Here is an 18,270-nt window from a genome sequence, read left to right as displayed (position 1 = left end):
CTTTTCAGTGGTTATAAACAATTAAAAAAAAAAAATCAAACCTATAAAGGGATAAGGGGTTAAGAAACATAATTTTAAAATTCAGCATTTAGCATCCTTGAGCCTCTGATTAGTCTCAATTCATGTTACTGCCAGAATGCTGCTTTAGCTATACAAATATTTTCCACCTTTATTTTGGGTCACTAGAATTTCACCCAGCAGATGACTTAAGAGCTCTTGTCACTGAGTGCGATACATCTTGTATTTTATTATGTGAGCCACTCAAGGCAGGAAATGACTCAAAAGAGACGCATGCCAACCTCCCTTTTACAAAGGATGAAATTACAATGGAAAACTTGGTATTCCTACCAAAGACCTTCAGCGCATTCAGGCAGGACTTCAACTTTTGCCAAAAAATATAACTTTCCTTATTTCCTAAATACACCAGACAACCCAATGATTTTCTTATTCATTCCAACTTTCATTCTTGTGAACACAGTTCTAGAATTTGTATGAAGTATAAACTATTTTCAATTATACCATGTAAGTATGGGGAAAAAAAGGAAATAAGTCTGACCCAACAAAGGAACATAAAGACAAGGATTTTTACATAAGCATAAAGGTGATTCATGCCTTAAAATTAAACCTACAAGTAATCCACACAATTATGTGCAAGGCTTAACACTTATTTTTCTAAATTCAGCTAATAAATGGAAACCATTTTGTAAATACCTAGAGAATAAATCCTGAGAAGGAAAAAGAACATTTAAAGGACAATATAAGCCTTCTTTCAACTCAAATCTAGAAGAATTTATAACCAAAATTTGTAGAATCCATCTCCATAGGACATGTATAAAGCAAAACAGATAAAAGCAAAACTCAGCAATTTCCAAAGACTTATCCACAGAAAGCGGCAGCCATGCTTACTAGGCCCCACTCCAACACTGAGCAAGATTTTTCAATGTTAAGCCCTAAAACGGAGGAGCATGTTTATTTATTTGGGCTTGTCTTTGCCCAATTTCCTCTCACCCACTCGTTCCTGCCATTTCGTCTCCCATCAGGTACATGATACAGTTATAAACTGTATGCACAAATGAACTGCATTTCCCACTAATAAATGCAATGCAGTCTCCACTTTCTGTGTCAAAAATAATCAAATGAATATGGAGAAAGGAGAGTTGAAACTTCAGTTTTTGGTGTGGGACACAGTTAAGTTGTGCTACTGGCTCAGACCCTTCCTGGCTGAGGAGCATCTTCCCCAGTTGCTCTGAAAATGTTAATGTGTTAGCTGCAGCATATTTCAAGTCTAATCACCATTAAAGTCAGGCAACAAAGTCCCCAGGTAAGGCAAGACATTCAGAAGCATACATACTCAGGCACTGCTAATTCCTGGACACATGGATAGTACGTCGTGGCTGCACAGCTGGGAAAAACACGTGCTTCTGAAGACTCTGACCATGCCACACTGAGCCCAGCAAATTTAGGGACAAATGGTTTGACATCTGCTGACAACTTGATGCCCTGAGGAAAAAAAGGGGGTTTTGGCTACCTTCTGAGATCAACCAAGTGGAAAAAAAAAAAAGAGTCCCTCCTTTCTCGAAGCCCCAGAAATGCTAATGCTGTTGTCCAAATACGTCTGCCTAGCAAAGACAAGAATTTGTTTGCTAACAATTTCTCCGCACTTTTTCACTAGAAAAAGCAGTCACCAAATATTAAAAATGAAAAATAAGGACAACCAATTAAAGTGAGAGTAAAAGTCAGCCCAGACTGTATAGTTAGAACCACAAGTGACAACGTTTCCTTAGCTTTAACGTAGAATATGGTAGTTTACTTCTCTCAGCTGAGTTAGGGACAATCGAGACTATCAAACTTAACTGTAGCGCTCAAAACACACTGCGGAAGTTTATTTCCATTAAATTTCCCAAAGAACTTAAAACTGTTGCTTTTCACTCAGCGAAGCACTAAAAGTTGTTTTGTTGAAACGCAAAAGTAAGCGTTGCTAGAAAATCTTTCTATCGCCATGAGCCCTTGGAATATGAATATTAAAAAATTTGTTGGGCTTTTTTTCTTTCAGTTTTTACATCTGTATTGATAAATTTACTTCCACTAACAACTTATAATCATGGTTTTTAATTTGTGTGAAAGCCGATTTATGCGATTGCCAGGGCTCCTTCTAGAGGTACTCTGAGCACGTCGAGCAGACTTCCGCCTCAGAAAACGTTACTAACAAGCTGCTTTCAACACTCCGCTCCTCACCAGCAGTGCGGTGAGCCGGAACGGTAGCGCAACCCCTCCGCAGCCTCGGGACGAGAGGCGGTTTCCCGTCGACAGCGTCCTTTCTCACCTTGTTTAACCGCGGGCCGTGTGGGCACGTCCGGGGACTGGGGACCGCGGCCGCCCACCCCGACGCCCCCGGCCCTGCCCCCAACCAGCCTCCGGGCCAGGCTAATCCAGCTCCTACCCAGTCCGGGCAAAACCACCATTTGGGGGAGCCCAGGGCCGCCAGCCTCACCTCGCCCGCGGGCTCCCGCGGCCCCTCAGACGCCATGGCGGGTGTCTGGGAAGAGGCCTGGCCAGGGAAGCCAGTGGTCCGACGGCTGGCGGAACCGAAGCGCGACACTCCTCTTCCCCGCTTTTCCACCTTCGGAGCGGACTCCAGGAAGTGCGTCACAAAAACGCGCCCCGGCCCCGCCCTGCTTCCGGCCAGAAGTGTGCGCGGCGACGGCTTTGGGCCTGCGCGAGGTGCCCGGTTGGGTGACCGTCTGGGCTGCCAAAGCACAGCGCGTGCGAAGTGTGGAGTTACAAGAGACTGTCTCTGCAAAGACAGCGGACAACCTCCGGAATGCGGTCGGCCAGGCCTGGACGAGGGGACGGTGCACAGGGTGGCGGGCACCTGGAGCGGGGCAGGGGTCTGTAGGGAGGTTGGGGACTTAAGGGAACCGCATACCCTGTAGTCCTACGAAGGGAGAAAGCCAACAAGATTTGGCGTCTTAAATTTCCAGGAACCTAAAGCAGTTTGGAAGTAACCGCGGACAAGAATTTCAGAACTGCTCAGTTCAACAGACAGCTGTTGACCACTAGGGAATGTGCTGGGAAAGCTAGAGATGGAAAAGTAGGGTGGAAGTAAGCAGCCTCCAGGGCAGGAGGCTTTAGGTAGGATGGGAAGTGGGAGACACGGAGTGAGGAAGGGGGGAGGGAGGGACAGTGCAGAGGCAAGAACTCCTGCTTACTTGAAGAGTGCAAGCTGTTTGACCGATAGGGGTTAATTAGGTTGAAAATCTTAAACTGGAAGCTGATTGTAGGTTTCCTCTGTTGAGTGACTACCAGGTATTTCAAGCAGTAAATGCAGGCAGCTCCAGCTCATCTCCTGGTGTCCTTCTGTGCAGATCCCACAGGTCAATTAAACATACTTGGACACACCCAAACCTCCAGAGGGGGGAGAGGTTGAGCATTATGCAGCGCACTGGTCTGTACTAAATACAATAGTTTACTTAACGATTCTGGCATGCTTCTGTTGGCCTAACCTGGGACCTCTAGCCAATGGGTGGGTCCCTGGGGATGGAATAAGTTCTAGGCTCCTGCCCATCACCACCTTCAGTGTTTATTGTGCTCATTGTGTAAAGGCACCACCCTTTTCTAAACAGAGGGGCATAGAGGACCACCACACTGGGGTCTGGGGTCTTATGCTTACTGGCAGCTCACCTAAAAGGTTTCTCCAGCAAAAAGCAATGAAGATAAAAAGCCTCTGTTTGCATTCACTCTAAAATATTTTCCTAGCAGCTAAAAAAGCAATTTAATAGACACAAAATGCACACTGAAGGAAGGGTGCTTTTTACAGTGCTTTTGAAGTTTTTAAAATGCTGATATTCTATAGAAAACTGTATCCCCATTTGGCACATGGAAAAGAGAAATGGGGTTAAATGGTTTCTCCCAAGGTAACTAGGTGTGGCAGTACTTACATAAGTGGAAGTAGCCCAGAGTATTAAGTTGGGTTTCTTTTTGTTCAGTTGGAGATTCTAGACAATTCTCTAGGAAGTAAATTAATGACAAAGCTATAAAATTTACCTTGGCTCTATTAAACTTACCCCTAGTTCTTAGTGTCTTCATAAGTGAATTTAAATGGTACCCTCATGATTTCCCTGGTGGCGCAATGGTTGGGAATCCACCTGACAATGCAGGGGACACGGGTTCGATACCTGGTCCGGGAAGATTCCACATACCACGGAGCAGCTAAGCCCGTGAGCCACAATTACTGAGCCTGCGCTCTAGAGCCTGCGTGCTGCAACTACTGAGCCCACGTGCTGCAACTACTGAAGCCCGCACGCCTAGAGCCCGTGCTGCACAAGAGAAACCACAATGAGAAGCCCGCACACCACAACGAAGAGTAGCCCCACTTGCCGCAACTAGAGAAAGCCCATGCGCAGTAACAAAGACCCAACGCAGCAAAAAATTAAAAATAAATAAATAAATTTAAAAATGGTACCCTCAATCACACCAAGCTAATGGGTTTAAACCCACCTAACATTTTATTTCTATAAAGTGAATTTATTTCCTCAGGACTAAAATTATAAAACTGAAATCATCCAACATCCTCAATAGTCACAAATTAACCTTAAGAAAACAAACCTCAGTAACTTCAAACAGTGATAAATGCAACATACAAACTTTATTTAACAAAAGTAACAGGTAAAGTCAAACAGGCACTTACATTAAAAGAAAATCTGACTAGAAGAAATTTTAAACACCTTACAGTAACCTACTTGCAGTTGCACTTAACTGAGCTCTGTTGCTGTGAAGAATACAGCTCATGCACAGGAATGGATGAACACTTTGTACATTTTTCAAGTATTCACTGAATACTACCTTATATACACATATACATTAAATTTGAAAAAGATTTAATTGATGATCCCCAGATATACTTCATTTTTGTTGATCTTTTGGAAGAGGTCGTCTAAAGAGAAGAATGTGTGGTTCTGTAGAAAGAAAATGTTTTATATTATTTTAATATTATATGGTTAATTTTCATTCAACAAAAATTCAAAGAATTCTCAGTTGAACCAAAATAAAATAAATCTATGGTCAATTAATGTTACTTATTGAGGTATCTGAAATAAATTTTGCTCTATGTCACTGTAAACAGTAAACAGAAGAAAACAACCTAACAATGAATATTCCCCCAGTTTTTACACACCCTGGAGAAAAGGGCTGTTAAGTAAAGATGCTATTTGAGAAGGAGAATGGTTTCTATCTTTAGAATCTCAATTCCAGTGAAAAGAAAAAGGTTTTCTCTTGTTTGGAAAAGACACTTAACACCTCATTCAAAAAATGCAGGTCCTAGGGGCCCATCCCTGTAGATTCTGTTTGGGCAGGTGGAGGACTGACTATGAACCTATAGGTAAGGTCCTCAGTTGCACTGTATTATCTGTAGAAACACCTTTTTAATATGATTATATGCTCCAATCCCAAGAAAGTTACAAGTCTTAGAGTTTTTGCTGCTACTGCTGCTTTTAACAAAAGCAGAAAGCAAGATAGCTTTAGTTTCACCTAATTCAGCTTCTAAGACTTCAAATTTTGTTCAAAGCAGTATATGTCCTTTAGCTAGATTTACTGATAACCCAAAAACACAATTTAACACCACAAAGTTTCTTAGTCTGGTTTACAAATAGTTACTAACAGTAATCTGGAAAACTCTCTGGTAAATACCACGTAATAGCATAAGCACTCAAGTATAACAGGCAGCACATTTGAGTTCACTAGCTATGTTATCTCATTTCATCTTAATGTGGTAGATACTAATTGTCTAAAGGAAAAAACAAATCACTTCAAATTGCATCAATTTCTATACACAACTTCAGGACACTCAAGTTGTCTTACATTAAGTTCTTAGTTTTCAAAGAGGAGATACCAGAATTCTAAATATATTTATGGCAAAATACTTCAAGATACTACTAGCAATGACACGCATTTTAAAACAGAATATCCTTTTTTTTTTTTTTTTTTTTTTTTTTTTTTTACTAAATAGGTTATTTTTGCAGTTCAGAAGAATGCATTATTTTCACTCGTGGTATTTTATTTACTATAAAATTGGAACCCTCTCTATGGAGGTATCAGTCATTCAGAAACAGTCAAGCTTATCAGAGTTACTTTGGGATACCATTGAAACGTCAATATTAATAAAACAATTTTAACAACCACTACTGTTTTAATTCAATTAGTGCTTCCCTAAATAGCAAAACTTACCTGGCTCATGAATCATGTAATGAACCCAGCCTAGACTCTGTTGGACACCAAGTCTCCTCCACTCCTCTTCAGACATCAGATGGGTTTTGGGTACTTGTTTGGAAAGTTCTCTGGGTAACATGACATGCCTGTTAAAAAATATAGTGAAATATTAGTGCTCTAAGTGAATATGCCTTTCCTACAATTATGGTCACTTTATACATGCATCTTTAGGATACCTACCCTGTTACATTACCATTAGCATCAATCTTAAAGACTACTCTCTACTACCTTTAATTCTGCTCTTGATGGCCTGTGTTCAAATTAGAGATTAGAATACGCAGTCCAAAAGTGGGAGGCATTTTATTTATGATTAACTTTTTTCCCCTAATAGAGACTGCTTGCTAATTGTCTCAATCTTCTTCAGGAATAGAACCTCAAAAACTAAGTGGGACACATTGTTATCCAAGACATCCCAGCCTCCCCTGCAGCTACCTCTGGTCACATGTGACTAAATCCTGCCCAACAGGATATAAGCAGAAATTATGCAACTTATGGAAAGTATCCTCGAAAGAAAAGAACATGCCCAATTCTCTTTTTTCTCCTTCCTGTTAGTTATGAAGCAGATTGATATGATCAGGGAGCTAGAGAAGCCATCTAAGACCACAGAAGTGACTATAAATTAAGAATGGTCCCCGATTTTAAGATGTGTCATACTAGCCCCAGGTAGCTGGGGTGGGGGAATCTAGCTTGTTACAGTTAATTTGGGTTTCCTATTACTCTATAGATCACGAACACTAAATGCACATATACATGTGCCTGCTACCTAAAACACAGACATTCAGTTTTCCAATAAGTTACTGGCCTATATCCAAAACTTTAATCAATTTTTAAGGAAGGCATGCAATATTCTTCAATGTCAAACCGTCAAGAATAGGTACAATTGGAGCTTTGAAAAATTCTTAGAAAACAAATATGCACCCCCACCGACTTCTTATTTAATTACAATTGAAAGGATCTTTATAAAAATCAAAATTCCCAGGCTCGTATTTAATCACTTCCAGCAGCAGTAGTTTTATACCGTCATCCATTACCACCAACCAAATTTTTTGACCAGTATTGGATATATGCCTGCAAATTTGTTGGCTGGGGGGTAAGAAAGGAGCAGTCTGGTCACAGGAAAACTGAACCCATTACCCATAATAAGCACTAAACTGTCATCAACTTAAGTTCTAGTCTGTGAGTGGTTGGTTAAGTACCAATTTCCTATAATTTGCCTAACAAAATCAAGCCTTAGAACAGTTGTGTTACGTTGCTTGCTGGCCACAAGGCCACCAAGTCAAATTATGCTTACTATCATAGTTTGTAAAAATTTTACGAATTCCAGTGAACTACATGATGATTCTTAGCAATACTTACCAGCTAGCTCACTGACTCTTGAAATACTGCTTTAACATCTACTTTTAAGGCTCTGCAAATAGCCTGTTACCTTATTTCTACCTTCTACATAATTGTTGATTAGTCTCAAGAGAAATGTAAAATGCAAACTAGCTTTTGTACTCATATTATGTATGCCGTACAAAATGTACCAATATATGTTTAGATATAAGTCATATACCCTACCTTCTCCATAAACCATGGAGACAGGCTAACCTTCATCAGGACTTGATTACGAGGGAAAAATGTGTAAGTAGCTTCAAACTCAGATGGGAAGTCTACCTGTATTTTTTTCTGCATGGATATAACTCCTCTATATATTTCTAACTACATGTAAGGAGAATTGTTTCCAAAAATCTAACATTTCAGTACCAAGGGCTTATCATGGAGGGTGAAGAGGGGGTTAAAAAAAAAAACCATAACAGTACAAACAACAAAGGAGCTACTAAGATAACACTGCAAGATACAATTAAATTTCCCTTCTCTGGACATTACTGTCCTGTTTGATAAAGGCAAGTGGCTTGGTCAAGAAAGACCAGATTTAATTAATATTGGACTAGATATTAATTAGATTAATACTGGATTAGATAGTAATTAGATTAAAATTGGAGTAGAATATATCACTTCAGATATGAGAGGATTTTCTTCTATTCATTACTACACACAAACCACTTAGTCAATTAGGCTAAAATCTTGTTGATAGCATAGACTAGTTTACTTCGTGCTCATCAATGATTATGCTAGTATACTGAAACCAGAAAACGGAACTACTGCCAGGAAAAGTCCTGAAAAGTACTACTCGGAGCCAGACATGTTTCACAATTAGTATTTTCCCAGATTTTTAGAAAGATTGTGGTTTACATTCTGTCCATTACTGGATAACCCCTGCTGGACAATGCAGGTATTACTAACCTGCAAAGCTGCCCAGAGAAATCCTCCGTTTTTCTCCAGAGAAAGATTTACAAGATACTAAGAAAGAATTACAAGATACTAAGGGGAGGGAAAAAAAGAGGCCACCCACTGTTATATCCTTTCTAACTCAAATAGCATTCTTGGAAATCTAACGTAAAAGGATAGGAGGCAGAAAATAAGGTCACTATTTGGCCCCTCCTACAAGTTGGTAGTTTCCCAGAATGCAGCGTCCTAGTCACCACCCAGGAGAACTGGGTGGCGCTGGTCTTTGAAGCCACACCCCAGCTAAGTCTCCTGCATACATTAAGGCTAATGTTAAGTGTTTCTTCCCTCACACAATCCAATTTGCTAATCTTACACATTTAGCAACTATGCTCTAGTGCATCACATAATGATGCAAAACCCAGAAATCCCTCAAAGCCAAAAATTTGGCCGATACACACTAGCAGAAAAAAATGCCCCAAATCCATTCGAGTTCTCAATTTTGTCTCAAAAGGAAACCCCTTTAATAATAACCCAAGAGGGTTAACACGCACCAGCCCCTGCCGAAGTCGCCATACCCAAGACACATTTCGAATCCCAAGGAAGCTTATTTTAGGGGGACTCCCCCACAAGCTACTTTTTAGTGCCATTAACTTCAAATGCGAGAAAAAGAGAAGTGTTGCTCTGGCGACTTTACCTGAGCAAAATTACCCTTCCGACAGCCCTTCGCCTGCTGTGACTGGGAGTGGGACGTTTGCCTAAGTGCGAACTAGACCTAAGTTCTTAGGAACCGCTGCGATTCGGGCTCTCGGCGTTGGACTTCAGCTACGCCGGGTCCGCTTCGGCCCTCGGCCCCTTCCCCTTAAGGCAGCAATTCTGCACCAAAAGCGGCCCCATCCCCGCCCCAGCCTCGTCCTCCTCACAGACAGGAACAAAGGGCGGAAGCCGGCCGGGCCGGCCCGCCAGGAGAGGAGAAGCGCAAGCTCCCGCCCGGGCGGCCCGGCCCCGACACAACCGCGATTCCCGGCCGGCCCCCGGGCTCGACCCTGACCCTACCTCCGGCCCCCGGCCCCGAGCTCCGACCCAAACCTCAGCCCGACGCGCTTCGACCCCGACTCCCGGTCCTGGCCCCTGGTACCCTCCCCCCGGCCCGAGTTCCAGCTCAGGCTCGGCCGGGGCCGCGGCTAAGTTAGGCCGTCCGGTCCGCTCACCGGTACTCGTAGTGCTCATCGAAGTACTTGTCCGAGTAGTAGATCTGCTTATGGGCCATCCTGCGGGAGGGCGGTGGGCAGCACGGGACTGGAGTGACGAGGCGCGAAGAACGGGCGCAGGCGAGCGACACGTCCTCGTCAGGTGAAGGCGACGACTCGACTGAGACCAACCGACCGTAAGCCAAACGAGTCCGGTTTGAATCCGACAGCCCGCCGCTGATTGGACGACGGTGTTGACCAATCACCTTCCGCGCACTCTGCGGATAGGCCGGGACCGGCTCCCAGCCTATCGTCGCCGCCCCTCCGCGGCGTTCGCACCCAAGATCAGCCAATCAGAGACCTGTTGCGAGGTCGGCCTAGGAAAGAAGTGGATGATTGGCGTGGCGTGGGGCGGGGAGCTCCCTGACGAAAAGGGGAGCAGCCAGGGATGGGCGGAGCCGGGACGTTAAGGGCCATAGAGCGCGTGCGCAGGGGTGTAGAAAGTTCCAGGTCCGCGGAGCCGTTGGGACAGCGAACCTGCGGAAGGGGTAAGGTATCGCGGGGTTTGGCGAGGCCGGGGGGCGGGGGCTGCCCGACGAACGGCAGTCTGTGCGCAGGCGCACCCTCCCCAGACCCGGCTCCGCGTCTGAAGTCAGTGGGAGGTGAGGAGGGCCAGCCCGTGTTCCTAGACTGTGGGAAACCCAGGCGTGGGAAGCGTGAGGGGAGGAGTGTCACCGCGGGCGCCCAAGGCCGGTTTGTGGGAGTAAGGACGCGGAGAAGCCGAAGTTGTGCCCAGACATGAGGAAGACGTCCAGATGTCTCACCGCAGCGATGCGCGCCGCCGGGATGAGTGCGACGTTCCGGAACTTCGCCACGGAGTGCTGCGTAGATGGCGGTGTGGCCATGGCCCAGAGACCTATGTTAGGTGAAAACCGTCTTCCCACGCTGTTTGCGCACTCCGACAACTCTGTAGATATGCGTGTGTGCGTGCATATGGGAAAATAAAAAGATTACTACAATAATGATGTTTAGTAGAGGACAGAGGGATTAAAAGTGGTTAGCAAAAATTATTTTGGCTTCTTAGCATTGAATCCTAGTTTAAAATACAGGTACGTGTAGGGAATTCCCTGGCGGTTCAGTGGTTAGGACTGGGCGCTTTCACTGCCGTGGACGTGGGTTTGATCCCTGGTCAGGGAACTTAGATCCGGCATGACTCAGCCAAAAAATGAAAAGATGTGAATAACCCGTTAAGGGAGATGAGTAAGGAAGTCACTAACTTTTTGGTGGAACCTGGGAAAGAAAAACTTACTACGAGGTATATTTTTACAGAGACCATTGTGGAAAAATCTCAAACACAGAAAAGTAGAATAGTAATATAATCACCTACCATATACCAGTTGCTCAGCTTCAGCTATTAACGTTTGGCCCATCTTGTTTCATCTATTCCCCCTTTTTCCTAGAATATTTTTAAAGTGATCCCAAATATAATGTTATTTCACTCAGAGATAGTATTTCTGTGTATGTCTCCGTACACGGTATACGATCTCAAGAAAAATTTTAAAAATACTTAGCGCCGTGTCATTACTACACTTATGATTCCTCGTTATTCTCTGATAGTTGTTTTCTATTTGCTCTCTCCGTCTTTCCTTCATCTGCTTCCCCTTGCTTGTCTTCCTCAACTGGCTCAAGAAGCCAGAGAAAGACTGAAGAGTCCTATATCAATTAACTTACAACAGTAATTGAAAGTCCAACTCTGTGGTAGTGACAGCATAACTTTGTGAATAGGAAAAAACAGAACTGTATACGTAAGGGTGAACCGTATGTATGGTATATGAATATTTCAACTAAAAAAAATAAATAAAGCTCTAGCCCCGAATGGCTTTACAGAAAAGTTTTACCAAGAGTTTATTTCTTAATTATAAACTCTTCTAGAGCAAAAGAGTTTATTCTATTAGGCAAGAATAATGTTGATTCAAAAAAACAACATGAGAAAGGAAAGTACCTGTACCTTTCACTCAAATAGATACATGTAAAAATCCTAAATAAAATGCTGGCCAACTGAGTCCAATTGTGTTTTTTAAAAGGATGATATACTATCTTCAAATGCAAGGATAGTTTAATATTAGAAAATCTGTTAATGTAATTCACCACATTAACTGTGTAAGGGAGAAAAAAATCCTCTCAATGGAAGCAGAAGAAAACATTTGCTAAAATTCACCACTCTTTTATAATACAAACTCTTTGTAAACCCACCACTCACCAGTGATAACACTTAGTAATTAGGAGTAGGAGGAAACTTCGTTAACCTTGTAAAGGTGTCTATAAAAAACAGTATAATTCTTATGAGGAAACATTGGGAGCATTCTCGTTAAAATGTTCTATTATTTCCAATTATATTGAACAATGTACAGAAGTCAGCCACCACAATTAAGAGAAGTTTAAGGCAAATTATTTGGAAAGAGAAATAAAACTGTCGTTTGCAACTGATGTAATTATATGTCTAAGATTAATATCCAAAGTCTGTTGCATTCCTATATAGCAGAAACAACTAGAAAACCTATTCAAAAAGAAAGTATTAGCATCAAATTCACCTACCTAGGAATAAGCCTAACAAAGGATATACAAAGTGCTGATATGCAAAATTATGAAATTTTGAGAGACATAAATGAAGACTTGAATAAATGGACAAATATACTATGTTCATGCTTAGGAAGACTCAATATGGTGAAGATATAAATTATCTCCAAATTGATTGTCAAGTCAGTCTAATTCCAATAAAAATACCACATTCAAAGGACTTATTTGACTATAAATAATATGGATGAGAAAAGGGCCAAGAATAGCAAAGACACTAATGGATTCTAGTAGATCGTGATTTATTAAGAACCTATAGTAATTAAGACAGTGTAGCAGTGGCTTATAAAAATTAAGATAACTTGATAGACAAACTGACTTTGGGATGTAATAACCAGCCCAGTATAATGTTCACTGCAGTTTTGTTGAAGTTCTAGATACTCTGTCATTTTGAGGATGTGTGCACTCTTTTCATTACTAATTTGCTAAATTTTTATCATAAATACACATTGTAGTTCACCACATACTTTAAAAGTTTTTCTTTTTTACATTTGATTATTTTTTTGGAATTATGACTAAGTTATAAATATCATAGATTAAAGGATATTAGTATTTGCAGTCTTAAGGAAGAGTCAAATAGCAATATTATTGAAAACTAAATAGTTGAAATAAAATATTCAATAGGTAAACTGAAAGTATTGTGGATACTAATGAAGAACAAATAAGTGAGCTAGAACACAGGGTTGAGTAACAGTCCCAGAAACCATCAGTTAGGGATAGAGTGGAAAACATGAAGTAAAAAGACCTGGAGGCTAAAGGGAGAAGTGACAACATTCGATACAAGAGTCCCATTTGATACAAGGGAGAGAATAAACAGGAGAGGAAATACTATGCAAATATAATGGCTGTGAATTTCCCGCTTTTAAGGAAAGATAAAAAAGACTTCAGATTGAAAGGGCTTATAGAGTGCCAGAGAGAGATTATAGTGCAATTTAAGAACATCAAAGACAAAGGAAAGTTCTAAAAGCTTCCAGGGAGAAGTTGCCAATCACACCTACAAAGCAACAAGAATAGACAATAACAATCTCAAAAGCAACACTGGATTCAAGAAAATGTATTACTGTTCACAAAGTGTTGAAAGAAGGAGTAGAATAAATTCAAGACAATTTGGAAATAAAGCAAATCAGTAACTTAGTACATTTATTGTTGTCTAAAAAAGCAAAGTCTGAATTTATCTAATCATATTGTTACTATTCTTATTGAAACATTTTGTCACTTTTTCATAGGTGAAAAACTGGGTTCTGCTTAAGATTTTTGTCACTTATTACTATGGAATCTTTCTTTTAAAGGTTACCAAAGGATGTGAATGGATGAAGAGAGTAAGCTGTGAAAGAAAACAGCTTTTAAGAGCAACGTTTCTCAAATTAGTTTCCACAGATGGGAAGGATCCTCAAGTTCCCTGCCAGGCTGTTTAAACTTTGCGCTTTAAGTCCATGGACAAATTAATTCTGCATCATCTATATGACTTCTTAATTTCAGAGCCCAAGCATGTTTTTTGTTCCTATTAGTCTTCCTTTAATTGTGTGGACCAATGAGAAACTAACAGAGTTAGAATATGTCAAAGGAAAACAAAAGGTACACTACAGGAAGGTTTTTGCAGCTGTTAGAATAAAGTAATAAAGGATTTGTCTTCTGTTCCTGATCACAAATTCCTGAATGGCTGGGGCGGGTGCGGGGCCGGGGGAGGCTCCCCTTGCTAACACCACCAAGCAATTCTCTGACACCAGCTGGATATTCTGCAATTCATATCAGTGCTGACACTGTCTACCTGGAGATAGCATCAGATCCCACAGGTTAAGGCTCAGTCGTACAAGACTGCCCCCGGCCCCACCACTCGCACACTTCAGACACCAGTCACAAGCCCACTTTTGTTACCTGTGCTTCTGATCGAACAAATACAAATAGGAGGTTCCTACGACCCCCTGCAACTCAGGATGCCAATCGCAAGTCCAGATTGTCGCCTGAACTTCTGACCAACCAGCTGTGGATCAGAGGTTCCCACAACTCCCTCCTCAGGTTTAATTAATTTGCTAGAGTGGCTCACAGAACTCAGAGAAACATTTTACTTCCTAGATTACTGGTTAATTATAAAAGGATTCAACTCAGGAACATCCAGATGCAAGAGATGCACAGGGCAAGGCATGGGGAAAGGGGACAGGGCTTCCATGCCCTCCCTGAGCTCTCACCAAGCCTCCACACGTTCACCAACCAGAAGCTCTCCAAACCCCGTCTTTTTTCTTTTTTGGGTTTTCATGGAGACCTCGTTACACAGGCCTGATTGACTAAATCATTGGCCATTGGCGACTGATTCAGCCTCCAGCCCCTCTCCCCTCCCCGGAGGTCAGGAGTTGGGACTGAAATTTCCAACACTCTAGTCCGGTGTTTGGTTACACTGGTAACCAGCCCCCATTCTTATGTGCACTCCGAAAGTCACCTCATTAACATAGGAAGACACCTTTATTGCTCTCTGGTCTTTGTAAATTACTAGCGTTTTAGGAGCTCTGTGCCAGAAACAGGGTCAAAGACCAAATAAGTATTGCTTTTATAAATCACAATATCACAATATGAAGTATCCCAATGGGATTGGTAAGTCATGCTGCCCTCAAAAAAACCCGTCTTTAAGACTATCATAGTGTGTTGACGGTGATGATTGGTTTCAGCAAAACATCTATCACATTAAAGTCAATTTAATTTGTATTTAAACTGAAGTTAGTTTAGCTTGTATTTGACATTTTGATGTCTTTGTTTAAAAGGTATAAGCCGTATTCTATTTTTGTATATTTAGGTATATAACATTATAATAAAAATATGTGGGGTTTTTTTCCCCTAGTATAATGGATATAAAGTTTACACTGGTGACTGGAGAGATTAACTTCCCTTCAAAAGTGATCTGTACACTTCTTACGTTTGAAAATCTCTACTAGAATGTGGGGATATCTCCCTCTGGTCGGCTGTGAGCCACAGCTCCTGGGATGCCCTTCACCTCGTGGTCTTGATGCTGAAAACTCAACCTCTGTGCACTGGTGCTGAATTAAATCTCAGAGATGGAGTTTTGGGTGAAGTAGAAAAGAACACCTGCATTGCTTTGCCAGGCAAAGGGGGACACAGTGGGCTTGTGCCCTGAAAAACTGTATGTCCCAACCCAGGAAGATTTAGTGAGTTTTATAGCAATGGCTGAAGGGCTGATAAGGATCAGGGTGTGTGCAGAGCCTGCACTCCTTTAATCTGGCCTCAGGTGGTCTCCTGATGAGCTTCTTTGGTTTCTTTGATCTGGCCTCAGGTGGTTTCCTCCCTTGTCTCTGCATCCCCTCCCTTCCCTGATTAGCAACTGTTCTAATCTGTCCTTTGGGACTCAGGGAAGGTAGTGGAGGTTGGAGTCTATTCCCTACAAATAAGAAACGGGGAAACAGAAAGGCTTCCGTGCCTGGGAGCCCCATAGTGTCCTGCTCATTTCAGTCTATGTGGGCAAAGCCTCCTGGAGCTCCGCTGCGTGCAGACTACTAGGCTGTGTGCACAGGCACTAGCTGCATCCTGTGTTACCTCATGCAAATCTTCCCTCAAGACAGAAAAATTTCACATGAAGTCCTACCAATCAGAGTTTTAGAAGAACGCAAACACTTGAGGGCTGAGGGGTCACCTCAGTTAAATAGATTTTCCTACTAGTTCCCAGCTGAAACATTGCATAGTTGGAAGAGGTTTTGATTCGGTGGAGGGGAGGAGGAGGGAATAAATTCTTTTCACCTGGAGAGGAGGGACGAATGCCCCAGGTAAACTTCATGGAGAAAGTGATTGCTGCTTCCAGAGGGAGGGGTGGGGATTTGCCAAACAGGAAGAATATTCTGGACCAACATTCCCCTCAGAAAATACAAAAAGACCTAATAATCCTGGGGCCATGAACAACAGACCTCGGTCAAGGTACTGTGAAGGCCTTTAAAAGGAGGCGGAGGAGGACTGGGGTAATTGTTCATTTATCTGCGCTTTGCAAGGTGCTGGGCAGTGCAGAGAGCTGCAGAGCTATGTCTCCGGGAATCCATGACCTGGATGCAGTGATGTCCCCATTTCTGAATCTGTTAAATGTTCCAGGAAGTCATCTTGCTATGCCAAGTCATATGCAGAAAGTTTTTCTTTATCTTGTTCTGATAGTTTGGTAAAATGTGTGACAATTTTCCACACAAGTTACTTACTAATTACAAAGGGGAAAATCCTACTTACAAAGAGGAGAAACTGGACAACACCTTAACCAAGTGATCGAAGGTACATCACCCATAAGAGCAGATGGAAATCACATGCCTTCAGATGTGGGACCACCACCACTTAAGCCAAAAATATGCAACCTAAATCTACCAGTGAGGAAACATCAAACGGAAATGGAGGAGTAGTCTTTAAAATAAATGAACTTGTATTAAAACTTGTTAATATGAAACACAAAGGTTGAGGAACAGTTCCGGATTAAAGGAGGCCAAAGGGATATGACAACTAAATGCAGTATGTGATCCTGCACCAGGAAGAATAAAAAAGGCTACAAAAGATGTTTTTGAGACATTTAAAGGATGGTAGATCATATAAAGTGTCGAAGTTAAATTTTCTGAATTTGATAAGTACACTGTGGTTAGGTAAATAATGTCCTCATTCTTAAGAAATACATACTTCAGTATTAAGGATAAAGGAGCATGTCTGCAACCTACTCTCAAATGGTTCAAAATTAATGTACAGGGCTTCCCTGGTGGTCCAGTGGTTAAGACTCCACGCTTCCGCTGCAGGAGGCTCAGGCTCAATCCCTGGTCAGGAAAGTTCCACATGCTGTGAGGTACGGCCAAAAAATAAAAATAAAAAAAAAAGGCATGTACTGTTTTACTATATATATCTACATATCTTACATACTATATATATTTTTATATATAAAACACTATAAGTATATACATACAAATACAGTAATTTCCTCAGAATGAGGACATTCTTTAATGTGTCTGTGAGTGTATGGAGAAAGAAAGAGAGAGAAAACGATAAATGTGATGGAATGTGAAAAATTGTGAATTGAGGTAATTTTGAAAAAAATGTGATTTGGGGGTAAAGGTTATATGGGAGTGTTTTGTATTATTCTTGCAATTTTCCTGTAAATTTGAAGTTATTCCAAAGTAAAACATTTTTAAAAATCAGCATGAATTATAAATTTAAGCATGGTTTTATAAAAAATAACAGTAACTATATGTGCCCCTAGAAGTTCCTAAGTCAAAGCTAGCATAGATTTTGGAGATTTAACATGGAAGCACTTGGCTAGTGGACCCCAGACAGGTTCTGGGTCTGCAGGCCCTGTATTCTGTCCTCAATGGGAGCTGAAAAATTCTGCTGCACTTCTTCTCCATTTCTGGTTGTATTTTTTTTTTTTCGTTGGCTGCTCAGCATGTGGGATCTTAGTTCCCTGACCAGGGATGGAACCCATGTCCCCTGCATTGGAAATGTGGAGTCTTAATCACTGAACCGTCAGGGAAGTCCCACCTCTCTGTTTTTATACTTGAAAGTAGAGCCCACAAAATCTCCCTTCTTCCTCAGAATACTTTAAATCTAAGAAGAAGTGAGGAGGCCACAGGACAGAATGGTCTCAGGACCCCTCTGTGGACCCTTAGTGACCCCCCCAACCCAATGCCCTTTCCCTCAACTGGCGGTCTAACCCTGCCAGCAAGTGCCCAAGGGAGCTGCCAGAAGTGCCTGACCCAGGCCAGGTTAAGGGAGCATCAATGACTGTGAATGTCAACTCCATGTTCCCCAAGCTGCTTGGGTCTACAGCCCACACCCATCCATGGGACTTACCAACATGGGGAATGTGATTTTCCCCATAACTGGTTCTGATCACTAGCTCAGGGCTGACTGGATTATTGCTCATGGCCCCAGGATTATTAATTTTTTTTTAGTTTTT

The 18,270-nt window shown here is 41.9% G+C and overlaps 2 protein-coding genes and 1 long non-coding RNA gene across 9 annotated transcripts in view; 1 reads left to right on the top strand and 2 right to left on the bottom strand.

Annotated features, from left to right (window-relative positions):
- SECISBP2 (SECIS binding protein 2) overlaps positions 1 to 2,627 on the bottom strand; it is a 40,152-nt gene extending 37,525 nt beyond the window's left edge. For 6 of the 7 annotated variants that reach the window (XM_007193408.2, XM_007193409.2, XM_007193410.2 and 3 more), the window contains exons 1-2: positions 2,492 to 2,627; positions 1,352 to 1,500 (exon numbers count right to left, since the gene is read on the bottom strand). In XM_007193408.2, coding sequence (XP_007193470.2) covers positions 1,352 to 1,500; positions 2,492 to 2,527 — 185 coding nt within the window. In that variant the 5' untranslated portion in view covers positions 2,528 to 2,627. The remainder of the gene's footprint in view (positions 1 to 1,351; positions 1,501 to 2,491) is intronic. The other variant, XM_007193412.2, reaches the window with a different exon arrangement.
- Positions 2,628 to 4,623: 1,996 nt separating this feature from the next.
- Positions 4,624 to 9,932, bottom strand: CKS2 (CDC28 protein kinase regulatory subunit 2). Its single transcript, XM_007193407.2, has 3 exons — positions 9,744 to 9,932; positions 6,223 to 6,350; positions 4,624 to 4,955 (listed from the first exon to the last, which is right to left on the bottom strand). The coding sequence occupies exons 1-3, from the start codon at positions 9,800 to 9,802 to the stop codon at positions 4,903 to 4,905; spliced, it is 240 nt and encodes a 79-aa protein (XP_007193469.2). The 5' UTR covers positions 9,803 to 9,932; the 3' UTR covers positions 4,624 to 4,902.
- A 400-nt stretch (positions 9,933 to 10,332) lies between these two features.
- Positions 10,333 to 13,992, top strand: LOC130708456 (uncharacterized). Its single transcript, XR_009008677.1, has 2 exons — positions 10,333 to 10,647; positions 13,646 to 13,992. It is a non-coding gene; the product is annotated as an uncharacterized LOC130708456 (long non-coding RNA).
- Positions 13,993 to 18,270: the final 4,278 nt, after the last annotated feature.

The sequence above is a fragment of the Balaenoptera acutorostrata genome, chromosome 6 (genome assembly GCF_949987535.1).
Source record: "Balaenoptera acutorostrata chromosome 6, mBalAcu1.1, whole genome shotgun sequence".
Lineage (NCBI taxonomy): Eukaryota > Metazoa > Chordata > Mammalia > Artiodactyla > Balaenopteridae > Balaenoptera > Balaenoptera acutorostrata.
The sequence above is the reverse complement of the archived record's forward strand: the minus strand, read 5'-3'. Positions and strand labels throughout refer to the sequence as shown.